The sequence below is a fragment of the Gymnoscopelus microlampas genome, assembly GCF_963454915.1.
Source record: "Gymnoscopelus microlampas genome assembly, chromosome: 12".
Classification (NCBI taxonomy): Eukaryota; Metazoa; Chordata; class Actinopteri; order Myctophiformes; family Myctophidae; genus Gymnoscopelus; species Gymnoscopelus microlampas.
Window position 1 is genome coordinate 35065797 of NC_139949.1, and position 22013 is coordinate 35087809.

Consider the following 22013-nt stretch of genomic DNA (forward strand, 5'->3'; position numbering starts at 1 on the left):
TATATGCCAAGCGGTATGTACTATGTAGCCAATGCTATAAGTGGATCATCCAAGACACTCACCACCCCAGCCACAATCTGTTCACACTGCTACGCCAGGGTATACCGTAGTATCACATGACTTTGACTAAGGCAGTGGTTCCACAGACTAAGGGACAGTTTCCACAGCCATACCATCAGGCTGCTGAACAGGTGTTGAGTGTGTGTGTACACAGTATAATGACATATCCATAAATAGAGGAGGGCTGTGGACAGTTCAGTAACCTGCCTACAGTACCAGTGGTCAGGGACGGTGACCAGAGCCTTCCAACGTGAAATTCAAGTCACTTCCTTTCCTACGTTGATTTGTTGCACTATCCGATCAGCAATGATGATGTGCCTACTGTACGTAACAGGTGACGTTTGGAAATCAGGCTCAAATGGAAGACTGCCAAATTGAGAAGCAAAGTGAAAAGAACAATAAATAAATAAAGGCTCAGTGCCTCAGTCTGGATTCCAGGCTAGCTGAGTGTGTGGAAAGGGTTCTGCCACACTAATCCACAACTAGATGAAATGTAAACCTCAGTCTTTAGACTGCATGTGACATTTGTGTTGCGGATGGTTAGATGTTTTCATTAATGTCAGCTCTATACATAACGTGTAAAGTGACATGGAGCATGGATTATCATAATATTATATTGTCACCATTGAGCAAAAACCTTGTATGTCCAAAAGTGTTACTTTTCAGCAAATGGATTAAGTCGTCCCATTAAGTCCTCTACTGGACCACACACTGTCAAATCAAGGATTTGACTGTGTGCACTAGTGTGTTTTCATATTATTATGCACAGAGACCTTTACAGGGTCAACACTTCCTGTGCACACTCCTCTCCTCTCCTCTCCGTGAATTAACTGCAGTCAGCTAAGTGCCACACAAAAGAAATCATTCCAAGATTAAACAGACAGCACACAGTTGCCATGGAGATTTGCCGAGCTTTTCTCACTAGTATGTAGAACTCAGAGCTGAGTGACCATTGGCTGTAAGGTATGCTATGGGCTAATGCTAGGCTGTGTGTGTGTGTGTGTGTGTGTGTGTGTGTGTGTGTGTGTGTGTGTGTGTGTGTGTGTGTGTGTGTGTGTGTGTGTGTGTGTGTGTGTGTGTGTGTGTGTGTGTGTGTGTGTGTGTGTGTGTGTGTGTGTGTGTGTGTGTGTGTACACGCAGGATTAAAGAGCGTCCGTCTTGGAATCGGGAGGTTCCAAGTTCGATTCCTGGCTCCTCCTGGCTACGTGACGAAGTGCCCTTGAGCAAGACACTTAACCCCTAACTGCTCCCAATGAGCATGTTGGTGCCTTGCATGGATTCCTCCGCCATTGGTGTGTGAATATGTGCGTGTAAAAGGGGGAACGTAATGCTCATTGTAAAGCACTTTGGAGAAAGACGTTTTAGAAATGCACCCTTTACCATTTACTGTATCCTTTAGACTAGGAGCTGTGTCCACTGAAAGCATTTTCTAAGCTACCAGCACCATCCTGCCATGAGTTTCTATTTTTGACTGACCAGTCAAAATTGAGATAGCGGCAGTACTAGTGGAGAATAGATGTGAAATTGATTGAATTGAGCAACTGCATGACCTATTAGTCACCTACAATGTATAGATCATTTACAGACATGCTAGATGAGCATCGAGTGTCTGTACATCTCCTCCCTGCCTGTCAGATCCACGTCAGATCTAATGAGGCCTGAGGTTCCGATTCTACAAAATGTCTTCTAAATCCTAACAATTTTCTGAAAAACTTGTGTTACTATATCAGTGGTTCTCACACGTTTTCATGTCAAGGACCCCCAAAATTATATGCATTTGGCCATGGAGCCCCACCTGAAAACACCCCCCCAGAAGCAAAGATTTGAGTTGAAAATGTTTGCTTAAATTTTTTTTGCAATATTTGCACACATTTTTCAAAATAGCAGATCTGCTATTTTTGAACAGCCAAAGTATAAATTAATGGTCTAAATGGTACATTAACAGGTCTGCCTTCATGAACATACAACTCTACAATGAAAATAGCAAATACAATATAATTATATTAGGTAATAATACTGTTTTTGTTGAACTGAATATAGTGAAGTAAAGCATTTCCAGATACTGTATGCCTCTCCAAGCGGCAAACATTGAGAGGAGAAGACGTCTCGATGCCTCGGTGTAAAACACACCATGAGTAAGAAGAAGCACTCTGGACAGGATATCAAAAGCCCTCTGCCTGTCAAAAACGCTTTGTGTTCCCTAATAGAACGCCACAAGGAGATCATTTACGCCAGTCTCTCTTCTTTCTTCTCCGCTACCACGGTGCAGAATGGAGGTGCTGCCAAGGCCCAAGGACTCCCATACCTGTTCCCGTAGCTACCTGACAGTGGGTAATTACCCAGGCATGCGGCTGACACATGTGGTATGTGCCAGAAAGCCCCCCCACCCCACACACACACGCACGCACGCACGCACGCACGCACGCACGCACACACACACACACACACACACACACACACACACACACACACACACACACACACACACACACACACACACACACACACACACACACACACACACACGTACATAGACGGGCAATTAGCCTTGAAGGCCCATTGAGCGGTAATGAGGCTTCAGACACTAGCATGGTGAGAGAGTGAACCACAGAGAAGGAGGAGAAAAGAAAAGACAAGACAAGAAAAGAATAGAAAATAAATAAATAAAGGAAAGAAAAAGAAAAGAGAAAAAAGAATCAAAACAAAAAAAGAAGAAAAGAAAAGAAAAGAAAAGAAAAGAAAAGAAAAGAAAAGAAAAGAAAAGAAAAGAAAAGAAAAGAAAAGAAAAATCATAGTTCAATGTTGTAAAGCAGAGAGAGAGAGAGAGAGAGAGAGAGAGAGAGAGAGAGAGAGAGAGAGAGAGAGAGAGAGAGAGAGAGCAGTAGAACAGAGGAGAGGAGAGGAGATGCTGGAGGGAATGTTATTATAAAAAGTGAGTGGGTGTTGAAGTGACCTCCAGGTAACTGCAGTCCAAAGTCACTACTTTCCAATAAGTGCTTCGCTGCAGATCTGGGGGCAGCCTGCTTCCCTTGTAAAAGCTGATTTCTGATCACAGCGGGAGCCGTCGTGTTGACAAAGGACAAACAAAAGTAACGCCAAGGACAAAGTCCTAAACGTGAACGCTTTCGAAGAATTACACAAATTACGCAGCGGTGGAATCAATTTATTTTGGAACTCACAATGGCGTAAGGTTGGGTCTGACCTTCATTCCCAAATGTTTTATTTCATATTTTTTTATGTATGATGACTAACGCATATCGTTGCTGTCCGGCAGAAAACAGCTAACTCCATTTTTCCGCTTTTGCATTTTTTCCATAAAACAGTGCTATTGAACACCCTTTACTTCTGTGTGTTGATAAAAAAAAAATTCAACCAATGAAAAGTATCAAAATAAACAGGAACTGACAAAGCCAGCTAACTCCATTGGATCCTCAAACTTTCTGCTAAACCGGCTAAGTCCAAAAAACGGGGGTGGAGTTAGCTGGTTTTGCTGACTCCAGGCTCAACCCCCTTTTGACCTCCAACCTCATTGTGAGCTTGGAGGTCCATTTAGCTGTTCTTATCAATGATGAACAAAACCTCCAAACTCCACTTTTGGTTTTGTTTTTGTCATTTCCTAAAAAATGAACATTTTGGAGTTAGCTGGTTGCTGCTGGACAGCAGAGATATGTTTCTGGCTGTGGAGTTAAGGTCTTTCTCTCTTTTCTTATTATTTTCTGACGTGGAAGTGAAACAATAGACCACGACACAATACAGAGTCCCGCTAAGGGTTATCTGGTGATTGACAGAGTCTTTATTCTTGATCACAGTGGATGTTAATTGGCTCCACTTCTATTAATGGTGTCATTTGCATCTCCGATTAGTTTGCGATCGCTTTGTGATAAAGACGCCCTTCTGGTCGCCTGAAGCGTGATCTTCCTTTGAAGAGGGTACAACACTGAGCACGCACACACACACACACACACACACACACACACACACACACACTGCATGCAATGGCGTTGGCACACTCCTCCTGTTGCTCACTAACCAGCCAATTAAACCTGATTCATACTTCGACGCATGACGGAGTCGTGCGCTGAAAATAGCTCCTCTTCCTCTTCATTTGCTTACTTCTGCTTTTCTCCTCTTCCTCCACTCGCGCATCTCCCCTCTTCTCCATCCTCATTTCATTCTATATTTTGCCCACCCCTCCATCTCTTACACCCCATGCTCCTCCCTCTCTTCACCCTCCCCTCACCCGCACCTCCCCATCTTCACCTTTCCTCTCCCTCTCTCCTCCTCTTCGTCTACTGCACCCCCCACCCCCACCCACCTACCACTCCGTTACACGCATTTCCTCCTTCTCTCTCTCTCTCTCTCTCTCTCTCTCTCTCTCTCTCTCTCTCTCTCGCTCGCTCTCTCTCTTGATTAATTAAGCAGATCTGCTGAGTGGCTCTGCCGGCATGGCTCACCGTCTCCATATAATTTCACTATTAACAGGAGTCATGGAGAACAAATAGACTCGCTGTGGAGAGAGAACACAGAGGGAGCACTGAGCGAGAAAGAGAGAGGGAGAGAGAGAGAGAGAGAGAGAGAGAGAGAGAGATGTAAAAGGGAGAAGAGAGAGAGAGAGAGAGAGAGAGAGAGAGAGAGAGAGAGAGAGAGAGAGAGAGAGAGAGAGAGAGAGAGAGATGTGAAGGGAGAGAGATGAGAGGGGGAGAGAGAGAGAGAGAGAGAGAGAGAGAGAGAGAGAGAGAGAGAGAGAGAGATGTAAAAGGGAGAGAGAGGGAGAGAGATGGAGAGAGAGAAAGAGAGAGAGAGAGAGAGCCTCTACCAAGCCCTGCTAACTTGAACCCACCTTGTTTCCTTGTCTCCTTCTTACTACTGTTTCTTCCCTTCCATCTCTCCTTCTTGCGTCCTATTGTCCTCACCATGTCTCACTGTCCTCACCATGTCTCACTGTCCTCACCCTGTCTCACTGTCCTCACCATGTCTCACTGTCCTCACCCTGTCTCACTGTCCTCACCATGTCTCACTGTCCTCACCCTGTCTCACTGTCCTCACCCTGTCTCACTGTCCTCGCCCTGTCTCACTGTCCTCGCCATGTCTCACTGTCCTCACCCTGTCTCACTGTCCTCACCATGTCTCACTGTCCTCACCATGTCTCACTGTCCTCACCATGTCTCACTGTCCTCACCCTGTCTCACTGTCCTCACCATGTCTCACTGTCCTCACCATGTCTCACTGTCCTCACTATATTTCACTGACACTTCTCACGGTCCTCTCAGCATGTGTTTCACTAAGCCTAACCCCGTCACTGTCTTCCCCAGTGTCATCACTCGATGTACAGTTCCTTCTTCATATCAACCACACCCGCTATAGCCCAGAAGCTATATGGTATGCGTTTCATAACCACAGCACTGTAATGCCATGACAACATTTCCCCTGCAGGATCAATAAAGGTCTGTCTGTCTGTTTGTCTGTCTAATTGAATGGCATTATCTTCCCCTATTGCAGTTCAGTCCAGATTTCTTTACAACCCAGTGCTAAGGCTACAACAACGTAACCTACCGACAGGTATTTCACATTTGCAACCATTACATTCATCCACCTTTCACCTTCTCTGCATATTAGAGCTGATTCTCCCATACAGACCCAAAGTGAATGTGTACATGCAGAAAAAGGTTGCTGACATTGCGAGCAACCCAATTAAAATGAGTTCACGGGTCACAGCAATAGCCTTAATTGGTAAAAATCCAACACTGTTGTCAAGCAACATGTATTGTATATTTATAACTGTGGGTTATTTTTCTATATGCAGTACAAGTAGCCGTAACCTACAGGAGAGAATGTAAACATGGCCATCTGCATGTATGTCATACAGAACATATTATGGGGACGGTAATATGAATTCAGTCCATATATCACCCCAAGGCAGTGCATGTAGCTTTGTCTACTTTACACATGTATTCACAAAGGAGGTGTACTCTTGGTGTGACTCTATGTAAGCCTCCCCGGCTATCTGCCTCACTGGTAATAATGTGCAATATCCATGTGCCTGCACCAAAGTCTGCAGTATCGCCGAGAGTAAACTCCTGTTTTATTGTTGCGGCTTGGTGTTTTAATGCGATTCTGGGTCTGGTAAACACAGTGGCCAAACACAAGCACACAGAATATCCCCTGCTTTGCATTGTGTAAAATGGTAAATACGTCCCAACTGAAAGCATATAGCATTACCAGTGCAAGCGGGTTGGTTTAATAGCCATTATACTGTTATCTCTACCCGACCATACACCCAGTGGTCTTCAAGGGGATTACTATTCATTAGCGCTGTTACTACAGAAGCCCAGGACAGTCGCAAGCACCAGTCAATCTGTGGCATACAGCTCAGCACAATATGTAATTGCCAGAGAGGATTCTTGTTGTATGCCCTCCCCTTGCATCCCGTCCGACACAATTGGACATCAGTACCAGCTTGTGAGCATTAGCGATTCAGGATTAAGCTGTCTAATTGCTCTCGCTAGCTCGCTCTCACATTTCTACTCTCACCACACTATATGATACGTGTTCATTCACATGACATACAGAGACGTATAAGATCACTGTTCAGAATGTTGCACCGTTTCACCCCCGCACAGCTTATTACTGGTTGCCTGTGTGCGTTTCAGGTGGTCCAGTTCATTCTGTTGCACGGAGCTATCAGCTAAATGCCTGAAGTGCAGATGATGCTGACCCTTTCACTGTTCCGTTGCATTCTCGTTAGGGCTATCACAATTACAAAATTGAAGTTGACGATTAATTGTCATCCAGATAAGTTGTGTTTCTGTCCTTAAACTAGAGCATATGAATACAAATTACATTTCTGTTTGGCTTTTAGGCTTCGTAATCAAAAATTGCACAGGGCAGACATGACAAATAACTTACTTAAGAAATTACTGACATCATTCATTTTATACTTAAAAACATAATAAAAATGGCAGATCTACAAGCTTACAAAGCGTTAGCTTGTAGATGGGAGCCTGTCCTCAGTCTATAGCTGAATGAAGTGTGTAGGCAGCCCAAATAAGATTTATTTCGGGCCAAAACACATTCTAAAGATGTGTCTCAGTCTGGAAACACTGAAGCTTGATTTATACTTCATCATATACGTTCGTGTCACTCACTGAAAATAGCCGATCTACAAGCTGTGCAAGTGTGTTGCATCGCGACGTGCGCGACGAGCCAGCCAGTGGTTCTCAAAAGTGTGGTCTATGAGCTTGTAGATCTGCCAAAAAATTACATGAAAAAGTTTGAGAACCACCAACGCAAAAACAACATGAAAGATCATAATATTTGCAGTATATGAACAAAGCCTTGGAGACTGACTTGTGAGTCTAGTTACATTCTTGCAGTGGAGTAAAATTGAGCTGATATTATTTTCGTTGAATATTGATCATAACATGCAGGAGGACAGTACAGTAACTACAGAGAGAAGGGGGCTGTTTAAGCAGAACCTGTTTAACAGTCTGTGGGGGGAGAGGTGCCAAGACTGTGTTAGGACGATGAGAGAAAAATAACAACATAAAGCAACACGCTGAGCTGGTAAAAGCTTGAATAAGGCAAAAAAAATCAATATGAACACAATCATCCAGGGAGCATTCTTGAGACAAATTCCACACTATTAGATTTGTGTTCAAAGAAGGGAATGAAATTGGACAGCGGCAGAATGGAGCTGTGCAGAGTGAGCTACTTGTCAAGGTCTATACATTAAATAAGGCAAAGAGAACGAGAAAAAAAAGAAACAGAAACAATCAGATTTCCCTTCACGCAGAAGCAAGTGTGGGGACAACACTAGAAGATAAGATCTTTTTCTTTTAGATCGGTCCTTGGCAAGTTGTGTGTCAACGTCAACGCATGTCAACTGAACAAGGGGTTGTCAACAACGAATATTGTGACCAAAATAATCGTGATTTACGATATTATCGCGATAATCAGAACATGCTTAAAAAGCAGATCTATGGTACCGAATATGCGGCTCGGCAAAGGTGAATTGATCCCAGTGCATGATGGAGGACAATTTCACGATACATTTTAATCTCTGCGTTACGATTATTGTGAGCGATAATAATAACGATTATCGTCCCATCCCTACTTGCGTTCCCCAGAAGCTTTTATACAGTACCTGTTGCTACTCTACCGTTACCGTATGTATATACAGTGTCTGTTACTATATCTGCTGCAATTTGAACTACCTCATTCCATTGCCATTTCTTCTACTCATATTAGGAATATTTGACACATCTGACCTGTTTTCTTTCTCTCTATTCTATTCAATCTCTATTCTTTTTCCCTTTGAATGTGATGGGAGCTTTACTCATTGTACCCATAGTACTTGGAAGCTGCGACAATAAAGAAGTTGAGTTGGGGTGATCATTTATGCCTGGTGTAGGTGTTTTAAGGTACACAGTAAAATCCTGACTTACATGTCCATTGTACACGCTCAGAGTTAAATTAAACAGTCAGGAATTTGCACGCAGAACAGAGTGAGACATCGGACTTGTGCAGCGTCCTGCTGCAGCACCATTTTGCATTTCGGTCCTAAGTGTTTTCCCATATTGTCGATTTCCACTCCACCAAACACACCTGCGCTTCCTGGCTTCACAGCCTCCCTGATCACTCACTGAGGGCTGACACACACACACACACACACACACACACACACACACACACACACACACACACACACACACACACACACACACACACACACACACACACACACACACACACACACACACACACACACACACACACACACACACACACACTCCCCCGCATGATTGTGTTTATCAAGAACACCAGATGTGCCACTCAGAACGACTACCCCCCCCCCACCTCCACCCACCCCCTCCTCCTCTCTGTGGATTATTTTCCGTAGCCCAACAGTTAACCTTGAGCGTTGTGTGATCAATAGCTTGTTTTATTAGTCCCGATCCACTCTTTCACATGCGTGTCAGACATAAAACACCTTGACAAACTCTCACGGGCCAGGCCTGTAGGTAGATAAATGCCACGCAACGGCCATTCGCGGGCCATCTGGCAACGTGAAGGGAGAGTAACTGAATAATGGCACGAATGGCTCCCACTAAAACCAGTCATTAGGACGCTAAACGACTGGTGGGGCTTAATGGACTCGAACGGGCTGAACGTGAGCCCTCAAAATGGCCGCCTGCCACTACTAACGGCGTGATTTATTGGTTTTATCAGCTATGGTCTCAGCCAGTCGCCATTTTGCATGTCAGATATAACTCATGCAGTGGCAGAAAGAGGAGAAATAAGAAAGGTGTATAAATACTGCTGTACATGTATGTGTGGGCGAAGGTTAGTCTGAGAATGGGAGACAAATGTAGTTACAGGTTGCTATGCCATCTGATGGCTACAGCAACCTGGTAAAAAAAAAAAAAAAAGAAGCCCATGCTGGCAGCCATGCGATTATGGGTCTTAATAAGGCAGGAAACGCAGGTGTTCTTTGCTGCCTCTAAGCCTAAAGCCCAGAGGCCATTAGAGCTTTCTCAGAAGCTATAGCCTAATCATGGCTGGCGGCGGGCGCACAGGTTAGCAGGTATGCCATGGTATTACCAGTTTAGCTATAGCTTATCCACTACTATCATGGTCCTGACGGCCACATGGAAAAGGGTGGACATGACAGACATGGCAGGGAGAAAGGAGGTGCTTAGGTATAGTGGAATAAAAGCTAATCTATTTTTGGCGCACAACCATTTTGACGCTTGATAACAAGGTTGCATTTTTGAAAAAAAGTGTCTAGAATTTTATGTTGTGGACACTGTTCCACTTTGTGGCATATGACTGGTCCCCCAATCAGAAAAAATGTGGAACCCCTTATGTAGCATATGATACAGTACGTACTGAATGTAACCCATGGCAAATAACTAATATTGTTGAAACCCTGGAGTGCAAATCAAAACAAACAGTGTTTACATTTTATGTCATGTTCTCCAAAGTAGGCCTACAGTACATGAGTGCAACAGTATATGAGGGGTTACATGTCGCCTTTCCGACATGTCGCCTTTCCGACGTTAACGAACCCTATACCTAACCCTAACCCTAACCCTAACCGCACGCGGAAGCCACTAGTCGGAGTAGTGAGATGTCGGAATGGAAGGCGTTTACCTATATGAGGTACAACTCTGCGTAAAAGATGCAAACATGGACCTTTATTTCAACAGAGAAGGTGCAAATGTGCATATTGTCCAAGTTGTCAGTGACAACATGGTACGACCACATACTGTATAGCGGAGAGAGTGCAAAGAGGGAGGAAGAGAGGATGAAGACTCACGGAATGCGGTGTAAAACTCGTGCACGGTGAGGTGTCCGTCGTTGTTGTAGTCATCGTATCGCAGCAGGTCCTGCATGGTGCACTCCAGAAGACTGTCCTCCAAGTGCTCCTTCATGGACATCTGGACACACACACACACACACACACACACACACACACACACGAATAGGAGTTATTTTTATTTTGTAACAAACCAAAGCCCACCCATTCTGTATAAATATGACGTTTTTAAAAGGAGAGGACGTTTTCGTAACAGTTTGTAGGAGTGACATTACTGTATCTTGTAGATCTGCTAAAGTATTTTTCTTTTTGTAACCATTTTCGTGAAAAAAGAAAAGAAAAAGGTCTTTCCCATGTTTGGGAACCCCTATATAGCATGTGGCTGTTCCTGAGAGACTGACTGTGCTGAGTCTCATATGACGTGTGACATTTTCCATTAATGCGATGTAATGCAATGCAATGCGAGTAGCCGACACCAATTTGGAATTCCTGGATCTCCGCCCTCCACTCCCTCCTATCCAGCATCAGCAACTAGATGGTTGAAATGACGTATTGCACTACTACTTCATAGTACTCAGTGCAGTACTCATTGTACCCATAGTACTTGGAGGCGAGTCTAGGATGTCAGTACAGAATGCAGCTGCGACACACCAAATTTGGAGAGTTCTGGGATCTCCATATGTACAGTAGGGTATATATATATATCTGTCCAGACAGACAGACAACTTCAACTTTATGGAGTAGATAGAATCCAATTATTATGTCATTTAAAATAAATCTATGTTATACTATATCTGTGCTAATTCATCAGTTTCAAACCTGAAAATACAGCCCTGTTCTTGGACATTCTACTTATACTGTACTTCTCCATTTTTTCTTTTCTGTTGTTTCTCTACATAGCTGCACTTTGGGTGTCATGATAGATAAAGGGACACGACAACCTTCATCTCTTATGTCTCTGTGACAAAATATTCTCTGTGATATCAGGCTGAAATGCATCTTGATGCCTTTCAGGGCATTTATGAATAAAGATGGACATCCCCAAAATGCAGATAGTCCTCTATGATGACATTTAAGAGTCTTTCCTTTTTTTCCACATCCTTTGATCTTTAAAGCATGATTGCGCTAAAGAGGATGAATCTCTTTCCTAATGATTTCCAGGCAACGTGTCAACATTAATAATTGTGTGACGGGATCAAAATCTTCAGTCAGACGTCTGAGATATTGCAGACACACCAGAGACGGGTGTTTTATTATGTATTGCATATCTGATCCCCAAAGTAAGCTACAGTTAGACATTTGACTCCAGTTAGAACATTCAGGTGACAATAGATCAAATACCATTCGTATTTGAGATGAGAAAATATGTAGTATGTACAGTACAACATTTTGATGCAGGAGGCATTTTGTATCACTTTTGTATTACATTTCACAGAGGCTGGGTATCGTTTCACTTGTTTCTGATGTAACATGACTTAATTCCTAGACCTTTCTTGCATCATTATCATCATTTAAATGCAGGGAGTGAGCCATCTCATTTCAAACTACTTTTATTTGTTTAAAGACCTTGGCAGCAAGTGACACCGCACAGGCAACAAGTGCAATTATTTCAACTATTTGGCAAAGTTTAGAATTTGCTCTGAGAAAAAGGTTTGGCTCAATACATGGCAAGAGGTCTTGTTAAGGTGACTTTTAACTCTTTGACTGCCAGAGTATTTACACATCTACCCCCCTTCCCTGCCAGAGAATAACATTGCAAAAATAGGTAAACTGTGAATTTTGTCTCCGTTTATTTTTTAACATTGAAGTGAATGGAGCAGAAAATCTTCGTATCGCGTTATCTCCTGCTTCCTTTGTGATAAAAAAAAAATGTTTTTTGAAAAAAAAAAAAAAAAAAAATAATAATAATAATTTTTAATTTTTTCAAAAATCTCGTCAATCTCGTCGACGGCTGGCTGAGCCATGCGGAGAAAAACGAGAAATCTCGTCAATGGCAGTCAAAGAGTTAAGCTTGCAGTTACCTTTCTCTTGTTATGTTATGTTTAGTATGATTTGTTTGTTTGATTGATTGAATATTTTTATTAGGCAGAAATGTAAAAACAGCACAAGTACAGTTAAATCACTTTGTCTAAAAGGTCCGTCCAAAAAAGTCCTTGCGGTCTTGTTTCCATTGAGGTCCTTGGTATTCAATTCATAAACATATAAAGTAGCACCAAACAATTCAATATCATCACAATAATTTTCATCTGCGATATACTGGGCACTCTGGGAGTGGGAGCTCATCAAATAGTCTATTTTCAGAATTGGTTATGTGTTTAATTTCCTTAGACTTGTTTCTGTGTTTTTTGTTATACTTGTCACAACATGATCCTTCTGGTTGAATGTTTTTTTCCTTCCCAGTAACTTGGCTCACGCTAGCATACTCAAGAACACTGAAGAATGATAGATTAATTACAGGCAGATAGGGTTAAAGTGCTTTACATCAGGTAGATAGGAACTGGGCAAGGCATAGTGAGTTAATTAGCATAGTGGTACTTGGTAAGTATTGTTTTCATACACATCTCTTGTTTAGAGTTTTACTGCTGTGCTCTGTCGTTTTGGTTAATTTCACAAACACTTGTAAACTATAACAGAATTTCAGGAAAAGGACCATACCTCAAACATGTTACTGTTTCTTCTATTCTCTACTCTTCTTTCCTCTTTATATAGGGCCCTGAGTGGATTCATCATGCTCACTAGCTACGGTGTGCTCCCTACGAAGCTTGCCCACAACAGAAAACGCAAATCGAAGACCTCAGCAATCAAGTCTCACACACATTTAATTTGTTCAGTTTCATTTTCTGTTTTGTTTTTCCTCAATAAATCACAGTTAAACACATCTTGATTGGTGGTGTGGTCTTTGCTAGTGAATGATAAGTAGGCAATTTAGTGAATAACTGCTCTAGCTCTCATATGTTTTCTTGGGCTTTGTTTGCAATTACTTTGCAGTGAGTGAATGTATGTGAGTGTTTTCCTGTTGGAGTGAGCGGAATGTTTGTACTTGTAAACGGCATCTGATAAACCGATACAGTACATAGATCAGAAACGTGAATCTCTACAGGGGCCTCCTGCGGGTCACGGCCATCTGGGCACTGTGTCAGGCACCCGGAACTGGTGGCAAGCGAACATACACTGTGGGAGCCAACCCAGCTAGGTGAGGAAAGAGGTGTGCCACACGTAGACACACTACGGCGCGACAGTAGTGTGACAGACAGTTGTTTGAGGATCCCAGCACTAGGTAGTCTCAGGCTAAAATTACAGCCAAAGCTTCTGACTGCATTAGTATTGCGAGGGGGCTGTGAGGGGGAGAGTGTACGGGTCCATTTGATTCCATTTGTATACTCAGAGTTCAATTATCACTCACCATTTTAAAGTGTAGATTGGGATCCCAGATATATATATCTAAAAAAATACATCAAATGTGGGTCCATGGTCTAATGAATATCAAAGTGGGGGTCCTTGAAATTAAAAAGAGAGAATCACTATAGACAGCACTGTGAAAATCTTGGGCTCTGAGGCCCAGAGGGCAGAAACCTATCTACTGTTTCCTTAGCGTGAGGCAGCTTGATGTATAAGCCCCCTGGCAGGGACTTACCCCAATCTAACCCTTGATGCTGAGTGCGAAGCAGGGAGACATTGGGTCCCATTTTGCCAGTCTTTGGTATGACGCAGACGGAGATCAAACCCGACCTCTCAGTCTCAGGACGGACACTCTAATCACAAGGCCACTGAGCTGGTCTCTTACAGGGGTCCCTTGCATAACTTTTGAAATATGAGTCGGGCAGGCTAAAGTTTTTCAATTAGTGGGGTCCTTGACAGGGAAATGTTTGAGAACTACTGGAATAAAGAACAGGTGGGAGGCTCGGTTGAAACTGACGGTGAAGAGCAGTTACACAGAGCAGGAGGAAGGTGATCGGGATGAGAAGCACACACTCCAGCTGGGGATCAAGTTACACGGTTGAAAGAATTGGAATTAAAAATTCAGTTGGAGAAAAGGGAAAGGTAAGAAAACAAGTAAGACCGTTTGAGTTTGAATGTGAGAGGTTGAGGTGGGCACATGAGAGGAAACTCAGATAGTCAGATCTATGGCTATACACAGGCCGAGTTTGTAGTCGATCAGTTCGCAAAATACCCTCTAGGGACACATGGACGGACGGGCGGACACATTTATAAAAGGATAGCCGCTGTAGGAATGCTAATGGCTGGTGGAATATTGGTCATTATTGTTGTAGTGTTTGTGATCTGTACACTAAAGCTTACAGGACTAGTCAAGGCTTTATCGATTCAAGTTTCAACAAAAAAAGTCTTATTCAGAAGATTTTCTTTTACATTCCTCAATAACCCTTGCCCAAAGCACTGTCTATGATACAGTTAAAGCCGCTTTCTTGCACGCCTATGAATTGGTGCCGTATATGCTTAGAAGCAGCAATTCTGAAGCTACAGTATGAGACGGTAGAAAGAGAGGGCCGTCTTATGTGGATTTTGCCAGAGAGGATGTGGATTCTATTCAAAAGGTGTACTTCTCAGAAAGCTGAGACTGCAGAGCGGTGGCGACAGTTGATTCTGTTGAGAGGAGTTTAAAAAACTGTGCACCAGAGGTTGTTTCCATCTATTTGAGTGAACAGAGGGTAACCAAAGTGGAAGAGGCTTCTGTGGTTGCTGAAGATTATTATGTGCTGCCTCATACAGTTGCTTTCAATGACGAGACCAAAACTCTACTCCCAGTCGCTCTTCTCTAAATCTTACAATTTACAAGTTCTGTCCCTTCAGCTTCATCTAGTCTAACTTCTAGCTCAGCGATTCCCAAACTATTGGCCAGGGCCCACTGGCTGTGAGGATATTACAAGTGGGCCCCCAATCAATTGGCAAAACACTAAGATTTTGATGATGATATAACTTTAATATAAAAAGGTTTAGATAAATATATATAAATAAATTCATTATCATTATATCGTGTCAAAGGTCAAGTCTCACCTACTGTAGACACAGGATCTGACACAAATTTGGGGTTTTGGGCTTAAAGTCCCTCGCTCACTCTGCAGGAGCAACCCTGTTGTTTTGTTTAATACAATTTCTGGTATGGTTTTTGCCAGTTTATTTTAGTTACAAAGCATACTTATTTACACCCACATCGACGGTGGGTGCTGGTCCAATAAAACTAATATGAAAGGACGGCAGAGCCCGCACACCGTTTTCAAGGCAAGGGATTTACTTCATTATTGCGACAACGTTTCGATCTCACAGGATCTTCATCAGGTCAGACCTGATGAAGACCTGCATGCCTGCTCGCCCGCCGGCCGGCTGGCACTCCCTTGAGGCAATTTTAATATAGGATGCACCTTAAATGTAATGTTATTATTACCGTTATATATTATGTTGTGTGACACTGTCATGCGCCAAAAATAGTATATGATACTTTTACTTATGTAAAACATCTGAGTACTTTTTCCACCACAAGTAAGTAAGTAAGTAAGTAAGTAAAAAGCCTTGGGAACCAGCGGTTCCCGAGCCATGTGGCACAAAACGTTGTATACTTTCTAATTAATGAGCAGTTTGGAAGCAGCGAGTATCAGTGTGTGGATAATCCATTCCTCTCTGGCATCATGATCATGGCATGGGTTCGTCTAATTAACACCCAGTTCTGATGCCCATTTCTTGATACCAGATGATGCCCTCCATAATCCAATTCCCACACCGTGTGGCCCTGGCCGCGGTGGCACACGGCATACGTGGCACACAGCACGCTGTACTCCCTCATATCAGTTTGTGGAGACAAAATGTGCCAGATGGGTGTTTGTTTGTGTGTTTTAGGACAATGGGTAACACTTTCTATGAAGCCCATGTCTATAATGCATTATAAACATGATTATAATGCATTATATAATCTGATTAGACACTGTACAATTATAGTTATAAGAACTCATGACTACTCATATTGCTTCATAACAATAACCTCAACAATAAAGCATTTTATAATGAAGTATTATAATACTTGACCTTATACGTTTTATGTATATTTTATATATACTTTTTTCCACTTTGCTTTGTGAGCTTGTACATTGGCTATTTTTGCCAATTTACGAATTTGCCAGGAATGTGTCAGAAGTTGTCACCAAGTGTTTAAAATAAGTTCCCGATTGGAACCTTCAAAGAACACTGTGGCTTGTACTGTGATATGCATGGCAGTTGTTCTCAAACATTTTCATGTTGAGGACCCCAAATTGATATATTTAGCATTGGAACCCCATTTGAAAATATTTTAGCCCACGCTACCTAAAAGCTCAAAACACGTCACATCACGACAAGTTGTGAGCGTGTACATCGGCTATTTTCGAATACGTGTCAAGTCTGACATCACTGAGCTAGAGGGCGATATCCCCCTGGGTCACGTGTTATTTTTTCTCATGAAAATCCCAAGGGGGAATCTTAGATCGCATCATGTAAGAACTGTGTTCCAGAAATAAACAAATCAGCCGGGCTATTTTATTCATATGGATATGAAGCATCAACTGAAAAAGTACTAATTCATCCAAAGGGTTAGATTATATATATTATGTCTCCAAACATAGACGTTACGAAAATAAATAAGTAACTCAATATCATAAACGACACAGAGTCACATACCTGACAAAATCTCCGGGGTGATTTGTGTATTTTTGGAACACTGTTCTTATATGACACAATCTAAGATTTCTCTATGGGATTATCAAGAGAAAAAAATAACGCTGTGACCCAGGGGTAGTGGGAGTGAACCCCCTGGAACCCCCTCAAGGACCCCTGGCGGGTCCCCGGACGGACCCCACTTCGAGAACCACTTGATCTACGGATCCACGATGGAAGCCCACCTGTGCCAGCTCGTCTGCGCCCAGCCGCCCGTCACCGTCACCGTCCAGGTACTTGAACATGGTGTCCACTAGCGCCCTCTTCTGTTCCATGTCCCTCTGGCGGCTGTGCTGATCTCCAGTGTGCAGAACCGTGGGCTGCATGTCCAGCAGCGTGCTCTTCAGCCTGTTGTACTCTGACATGGTGCATGCGTCACCTGGGAACAGACAACACACACACACACACACATTTGAATGCTTCATTTGAATCCACCAATAACGGTGTAAAGTAACTAAGTACATTTACTCAAGTACTGTACTTAAGTACAATTTTGAGGTATTTTTAGCGGCGCTAGCCGCTCTATACCTGACTTTGTCCGTGTGTGTACGTCAACGTTCTGATTGTCAACGTTCTGATTGGTCAGGTGCGTACGTCATCAAAGTGCGTACGTCAACAAAGTGATTGGTCAAGCTTCACGTGACACGTGACTATAAACACATTATAAACACATATCGATGACAAAATGTATCAAAGGCGCCGCTACCTTCACACAGGGTGTGATTTTTTACTTCACTGGAGTATTTCCAATTTTCAGTACTTTTACTTCTACTCCACTACACCTCAGAGGCAAATGTTGTACTTTTACTCCACTACAATTATTTGAAAAAGTTACTTTGCACATATAAATCATTACATTATAAAACATACAATAACCACTTCAGCCCTGTTGTATACCTATGCTATTTTCAAAAACATTTGTACATTTTGATACCAATACTTTTGTACTTTTGCTCAAGTAAATTCAGAAGCCCGTACTCTTATTTGTAAGAGAGTACATCTACATTGCAGTATCGATACTTTTACTTAAGTAAAACATTTTAGTACTTTTTCCACCTCTGCCAATAACTATTCTCAGAGAGATCTTACATAACTTGAAGAAACCTTAGGTTGATTTAGTAGTTTATTATCCTGCAGGGTAAAAACATGGCGCACATGTTGTGAATAACTTAACTCCTCGTTATCTCTGTAGCTGCACCCTAGGTCTTTGAATTAAATCCTTGTTTCCCTCATTTGCAGGGGTTATCGCCATGCTGGCTTGTGGTGCACATTTTTGTCAAAATACTTTTAGCCATGGACATACAAATGAGCGGACATTAATATTACCTGAAACACATTAGGGCTATAATAGCCTTGAATTACCTTTACAGGTCTGTAACTCTGTGAGTGCATTTTGTGCACTCTCACAGTAATGGGGGTCCTTGAAAATAAAGTTAGAGAACCACTGTCCTAGAGGACTACTAATGGACCATAAATCAGTGTCATACATATTCTGATCAAAATGATCAAAAACTAAAAAACTAAAATTTACCGCGGACAATGCCAAGTCTTGCCACGTACACATTTGTCCGTGTAAGGACACATTAATGAGCTTGTAGATCTTAAAGCAAACATTTGTAAAATATTTTGTTCCAGGGACCTCCAGAAGCAAAGAAGAGAGTTACAAATGTTCACTTTAAAACATGTATATTCAAAGATTTGCACAAATGTTCAAGATTTTTGTAGATCTGTTATTTTGGAATAGCCAATGTATAAAATAATGATTATAGCTAAAATCTAAGATGACACAGATGCGTTCCCAGATTGAATGGGTTAATGACATACAAGGAGCATCCTCACACAACCTTACAGCAGAATCTTGTGTAATTAACTACCTTGCAATTTGAAAATCGCAAATCTATAAGTTCATAACACTTCGCAATGTGATGCGTTGTGAACTTGTAGATTTGCTATTTTGTGAGCTTGTAGATCTGCTATAGTGAATATGGTTAAAACATTTGTAGTGACATGAGAACCTACAGTACATTACATGAGTTGGTAGAACCTTTCTGACAGCTCAGCTATGGGGTCAACAACAGGGTAATGTCCAGCAGAATACATGCCCTTATATGCAACTCAGGTATGCCAGGTAACACCTGTGCAACACAGATGGTGATATGAATCAAGGTGACTAACACATTGTGGTTGATGCTCGTCCGCGTGCCATCAAGCCAGGTTGCACTTGTCTGGTAACACCTGTAATCTGACCGTAAAGTGAAGGCTTTTCTCGCCAGCAGCATGTGATACATGGAATGTGACACAGAACTACCAGCAAACTCTCCGCTGGATTGAAACCGTGTACAGTGTCAAGCCTTCCAATGGTCTTCCTCCGCAAAGGCTAAATAGTCTCAAGTTACATCAGATGTATCACAGATCACCGCCTACACATAATTACACAATAAACAATTATGCTCTGTAACCTGTGGACTGAAGCTCTGTTGCTCCAGAGAGAGAGTGAGTGAGTGAGAGAGAGAGAGAGAGAGAGAGAGAGAGAGAGAGAGAGAGAGAGAGAGAGAGAGAGAGAGAGAGAGAGAGAGAGAGAGAGAGAGAGAGAGAGAGAGAGAGAGAGAGAGAGAGACAGACAGACACCTGTTTCACAGAACTATAAGCTACACCAGTGAAATGTTTTACTTTGTGTGTGTGTGTGTGTGTGTGTTTACATAATTTGTCTGACGGTATTTCAGCACACGGGGGTGGTCCAATTAATTATGAGTAATCCTCAAACCCCCGTGAAAACAACAAGGTAAACATTCTCACTTAGACCCTCTGAAGCCCCTTGTCCTATTCTGCCCGGCTATGGGATTACGGCTAGTGTGCAATCCCTTAATTTGAGGCCTCTTATTGCCGGTCCCTCCGCACATACTCATCAGGGTGTGTGTGTGTGTGTTTGTGTGTGTTGGGGGGGGGGGGGGGGGAGATAATCAAGGGCAGTGTCGAGTGTTTATTCTCTCACACTTACAACGGGCAATTATGCAAATCATATTGCCCACATGCTGTGAGGGAACTTCATATGAATGGAGAGCTGGCAAACCGCAGGAAGGCGGCGCACGAGAGAGCGAGAGGAAAAGGCAACCGAGAAAAAGAAAAAAGAGATGGAGTGTGAGATCACCTCACTTCCCCTCCTTCCCTGCATGTCTCCTTCTCCGTAATTTATATCCCGTCACGACGCCGTCGTGAGCCGGAAAAGGACGATCTTCAAGCTCATGCCGTGTCGTGGACGTGATGTGTCACGAGCTTGGAGATCGCCCATTTCCGGCAGATTCTCGCACATACACAACCCCCCCCCCCCCCCCCCCCCACCGTCGTCTCCCAGGCGACCCCCTGCGGAATTCCACCTGGCAGTGAGAAAGGTACAGGGGGCTGACAGGAGGTGGCGGCAGGGGGGGGGGGGGGGGGGGGGCAGCGAGACCAATGTGCACACGTTCGCGGTAGGGTGACGAGTGAACAAAATATGAAAAGCGCCGCGACATGAATAAGTCATTAGGAAGACGTCCCTCCGATCACAGCGGAGCGCCAGCACGCCCCACCCCCCAACCCCAACCCCAACCCTCTGGTGTGAGGAGTGGGGCGTAGATCTCCTTGCCTAATCTCCTCTGACACTCCAGCATCTATCAAAGCTAATGAACGGCGGGGAAAAAAAGGAAAAGGGAAGGGGGGGGGGGGGGTGGGTGAACTTCTTGGATAGGGGCGTAAAAGTGCAGCAACCCACCCGCAAGTCCTCCCCATGTGGTCCTGAACTCAGAGAGGCAGGGAGCGAGATCTAAATCTTCGTTGCTGCAGGGACCTCGACAAGGATTGAGCTTGACTATAGACATAATTACTTTTTGTTTCATTTGTAGTGTATGTTACAATGTTTTTTGGGGGAGAGGCTTGCACGCTATTGCATATCAACATGGATGCACACACGTAAACACACGTACAACTAATAGCTAAAATAGCCGATTTGCATGCTCACAAGCGAGAGTGTGAGCTTGCAGATCGGCTATTTTCGGCCAAGAGATATATGGTGAAGACGGAAAAAAGTAGGGACCCCTTTTTAAGACCCCTGGGGGACACCAGTCAACAAAATATGTATGGTTTAAGAGATTAATACTGCTATACTATCCATAAGCTGAGCCAGGGATCAGAGGCGTTAGTATTTTCATGTTTTGGGGTTGGGTAATGGTATGCATCAAAAGACCGTTGACAGGGTTTGCTTGGCAGCAGAGGTCAACGGTTGTTGTTGTCATGACAAGCAACTGAAAGGTTACAACTTATTCACAACTCCAGCTGCTAGACTGCCAACAAAAAAACAGAAAAGAGAGAACACATCGCTTCAGTCTTAGCTAAACTACACGAGCTGTGTCTTCCACGGTCCAATTTAAAGTCTCTCTACTATAAAGCTCTCAACGGGTTCGGGCTGACCTACATCACAGACTCCCTGTTGTATTATGTTCCTTCACGAGCCCTTAGATCCTCTACTACAGGCTTACTAGATATGCAGACCCCTAAAAACACTGGACATGCAGCTTTCTTCAATTATGCTCCAAAATGATGGAACACCTCACCTGAAGAGATATGTTGTTGTAAAAGCTTTAAATGACACTTAAAACATATCTTTTGAACCTAGACTTTCTATAGCACCATTTCTGCACAAACGTGTAGCGATCCACAAGGTGCATACTGTACTGTACTGTACTGCGTTGGTTCTCAAAGTGGGGTCCGGGGACCCCCAGGGGTCCTTGGGGGAGTTCCAGAGGGTCCCCAGCTAAATGATGGATAGTTATAGAAACTAAATGCACCCTGGACCGTTAGGGTCCATTTGGTTCCATTCGTACAGTCTCAGAGTTAAATTAACATTTATTTTACAATATAAATTGGGGTCCCAGAGATAGAACTGCCATTAAATGGGGGTCCG

At 43.1% G+C, this 22013-nt stretch overlaps 1 protein-coding gene across 1 annotated transcript in view; it reads right to left on the reverse strand.

The window, feature by feature from the left end:
- The window catches only part of fstl4 (follistatin-like 4), a gene marked incomplete at both ends in the record, with an annotated part of 277470 nt that overhangs the window by 88564 nt on the left and 166893 nt on the right, over positions 1 to 22013 (reverse strand). The window contains 2 exons of the mRNA XM_084073607.1: positions 10379 to 10499; positions 17263 to 17456. Of these exons, the coding sequence (XP_083929733.1) occupies positions 10379 to 10499; positions 17263 to 17456 (315 nt within the window). The remainder of the gene's footprint in view (positions 1 to 10378; positions 10500 to 17262; positions 17457 to 22013) is intronic.